General features: G+C 43.8%; 1 protein-coding gene across 2 annotated transcripts; it reads left to right on the forward strand.

The window, feature by feature from the left end:
- The first annotated feature begins 271 nt into the window (after positions 1-271).
- LOC123410274 (3'(2'),5'-bisphosphate nucleotidase-like) lies at positions 272-3,214 on the forward strand. Of its 2 annotated transcripts, XM_045103183.1 has the most exons (9): positions 272-466; positions 842-917; positions 1,207-1,280; positions 1,362-1,564; positions 2,148-2,212; positions 2,303-2,358; positions 2,475-2,573; positions 2,649-2,802; positions 2,890-3,214. In XM_045103183.1, exons 1-9 carry the CDS (start codon positions 380-382, stop codon positions 3,060-3,062), a joined length of 987 nt encoding a protein of 328 aa, XP_044959118.1. In that variant the 5' UTR covers positions 272-379; the 3' UTR covers positions 3,063-3,214. The 2 variants fall into 2 exon arrangements, with proteins under 2 accessions (XP_044959118.1, XP_044959117.1); XM_045103182.1 differs by having other exon boundaries at positions 273-466; positions 2,148-2,358.
- Positions 3,215-3,480: the final 266 nt, after the last annotated feature.

Below are 3,480 nucleotides of genomic sequence, written 5' to 3' on the forward strand. Positions count from 1 at the left end.
CGCCAACGGGGCTACCGAGAGCTGGCTTTCTGAAACTTCCAGTTTCCTGGTGACCAGCCTGTTGGCTGATGCAAACATTTTTTTATCAATAAAGTTGTGAGAATTCGTCGCAAAAAAAAAAAGTTCTTCTGCAATGGAATCTTAACCATTGGTTGCTCATCAGCGATGACTTTCTTCCATGCATCACACAACAAATACACCCACATCACATCACATCACAATCGCATACAAAAATGAAAAGGGTTTCTACTCGGCTTATGATTGATCGCTGCCGTTGGCTGGAACAGAAAGAGAAAGAGGAGAAGACAAAGTTGCAGCGTCAGCGCGACCTGCCCGTGCCCGCCCCACCTACCGCCGCCGGCCGCCCAATCGATTGGCAATGTCGCGGCCCGCCGGCAATCCCCCGTACGCCGTCGAGCTCGGCGCTGCGAAGAAGGCCGTCTCCCTCGCCGCCCGCCTATGCCAGGTGCCCTTCCTCGGATCCCAACCCCCTTCCTCCCTTCCTTCCTTCCTGTGCCGAGTCCCCCCTGGGGACGCTGCTCGGCGGAAACCGCGTTCGCGCCGCCGCCGCCGGCCGCTGGCAGGACCGTGCCTTGTCTTGCTTGGTTTTCCTGCACCGTTCCTCCGAAATTACCCGCAGAAGCAACGCTGGCTGATGGTCAACATGGCGAAGTGACCACCTTACAAGCGTAATCAACTCTAGATTTGAAGTATGTTAATGTAGGCACGCTTAGATGAGCATGTCGATTGCAAACTTTCTTGCTTCGCTATTCAGATTGTTGATGCATCGCTGCTGCACTTGGAACTTACTGCGTTTGACCTGTGACTCCTCCTTCCTCAGACGGTGCAGCAGGAAATCGTGCAGTCAGACATTCAATCTAAGGCGGATAAGACTCCTGTCACCGTAGCTGATTATGGTACATGCTCACTCTGTAACTGTTTACTACCTCCAAGTGCCTGTATCTGCTGTTTGATGCTCAATTGGCCAGACCTCATGCTTGAACCGTAACTCAAGTCGGTCGACAGATTTCCGTTGTTTTTCTTGATTTAACTTACATGGAGATGTTAAGATTTCTGAATGACATGGCTCAGGGATGTAAAGAACATTTAGGGTCGTATGATCTTCATCAGTTTACATTCGCATTTGAAACTTGTTCGTTCACTCAACTTCCCATTCGGGTGATGATTTTCTTTTCATACATGTAGGATCTCAGGTATTGGTGAGTCTTGTGTTAAATATGGAAGTAACCTCTGGTTCCTTTTCTATGGTGGCCGAGGAGGTAAATCACTTGTGTTTCTGTTAAATTATTTCTGTGTATAACACACAAGTATTCTCCAATTGAGTGTGTGTACGTACGTAGGACTCAGAAGACTTGAGAAAGGATGGCGCTGACGAAATTCTGGAGCGCATTACTGATCTCGTAAACAAAACTCTCGCTGAGGATGGTTCATACAACATTTTATTATCTAAGGAAGCTATCCTCTCTGCACTTGATACCGGGAAGTCCGAGGGTGGTCCATCTGGCCGACATTGGGTTCTAGATCCAATTGATGGGACTAAAGGGTGAGCTATGATAACTCCAACCTGCAGGTTTCACATTCTCCTAATGCGATAAAAAACTGTCTGTTTTTTCCGCCAATTGCACCATCTATTGTAGTAGTTTCTACAGCTGCCTTCTTGCTTACCAAAACCAGCATTGGTGCTTTAATTTGTTGTGCGTTTTTCTAATCATTAATTATTCAAGGTAGCAGGCTCCACTGCCTTCTTTCAAACAACTGAAGTCCCGACCATTGACTCCAATTTCTGCATACGGGAATGAGTTCTTTTACCAACGATCTTATTTAAGTAGTAGAGATGCAAATGTTACTATGGAAATTTAGTGAAGCAGTTCCATGTAAACTATACGCGGCTCTCTTTTCTGGAATAGCCTGTGAAGTGCGAACAACTGATCGGTTAACTGGCAAGATTAAGTACTTCTCTTGCATGCACCATATTTTAACTAGACACTCTAAACTGATTAATCGTGAACACTAATAGCATTGTTTGAAAAGAAAGACATTGCAGTCATTTGATGACACCTCATGTTGTTACTATCTTTGCCTATAATACATTTTGATCTTGGTTTTGTCTTAATAACTTGTTTCAGATTCGTGAGAGGAGGCCAATATGCCATTGCACTGGCACTGCTTGATGAGGGCAAAGTTGTCTTAGGTGTGTTGGGATGTCCAAATCTTCCTTTGACATCAATAAGTAACCTCAGTGATAGCTCATCAAGAGATAAAACCGGGGCCCTCTTTTCAGCTGCAATCGGTTGTGGTGCTGAAGAGCAGTCTTTGGATGGCTCTCCACCACAAAAGGTCATTACCACTTTCAATCTCTTTAATTTGATTTTAATCAGTTAAGGCTATTTGTACCTTTGTGACATCTTTTATTTTCTTGCGATTGACTTGCTTCTGGCTAACTTTCATTACAGATTAGTGTTTGTACCATCGACAATCCAGTCAATGCCTCATTCTTTGAATCCTATGAAGGAGCACACACGATGCGTGATTTTACTGGATCTGTAGCGGAGGTTTGATCTTGATCACTCTTTGCTTAGGCTGTATCCATTGGAGTAGAAACTAATTCTGTGTTTGAGTGCTAGTAGAAACTTGGTGTCCAAGCTCCTCCAATCAGAATAGATAGCCAAGCAAAATATGGTGCTGTGGCCCGTGGAGATGGTGCCATTTACTGGCGTTTCCCAGACGAGGGTTACAGGGAAACAATATGGGATCATGCAGCTGGCTCAATTGTTGTCACGGGTAAGAACATTTCTCTCTGTTTTTTGAAACAAGGAACTCAACTGAAGAATACACATTTCTTACTTTTATTTTTCTGATGTTTCCCAGAAGCTGGAGGTGTAGTTAAAGATGCCTCAGGAAACGATCTCGATTTCTCGAAAGGAAGATTTCTTGATCGTGACACAGGCATCATTGCTACAAATAAACAGTTGATGCCATCAGTCCTGAAGTCTGTCCAGGAGGCAATCAAGGAGAAAAAACAGGCCTCTTCTCCATTGTAGAAGGTTTTTTTAACCTTCCCTGTTACTGAAGTTGGATTGGTCCAAAATAATGATCGCTATGCTACTCCTTGTTCATTTATTCACACTGTTTATGTGTAAGTGACCTTTTGTTGGAAAAAATACAACCCTTGTTATAGCACAATATTTGTACATATCCAATGAGTGGCTGATAGGCAGCCATGCCTGTAGAAATAGCTAGAAGCGTCGTACCGGTTAGGGCGACGGTTTCGTGTTTATATAGTCAGGCGCAACCCTGAGATATGCATACAAGTAATTTGAATACAAGAGATAGAGATAGAGGATATTCGGTTTAAACTAGAGATAAGTCCTAACCGAATATCTATCCTAACTTGATACACAAGTATTCTATCTACACATAATATCTCAATCGGTTTAACATCCTCCCTTAATCACAACT

This window comes from Hordeum vulgare, chromosome 7H (genome assembly GCF_904849725.1).
Source record: "Hordeum vulgare subsp. vulgare chromosome 7H, MorexV3_pseudomolecules_assembly, whole genome shotgun sequence".
In the NCBI taxonomy this organism is placed as follows: Eukaryota; Viridiplantae; Streptophyta; class Magnoliopsida; order Poales; family Poaceae; genus Hordeum; species Hordeum vulgare.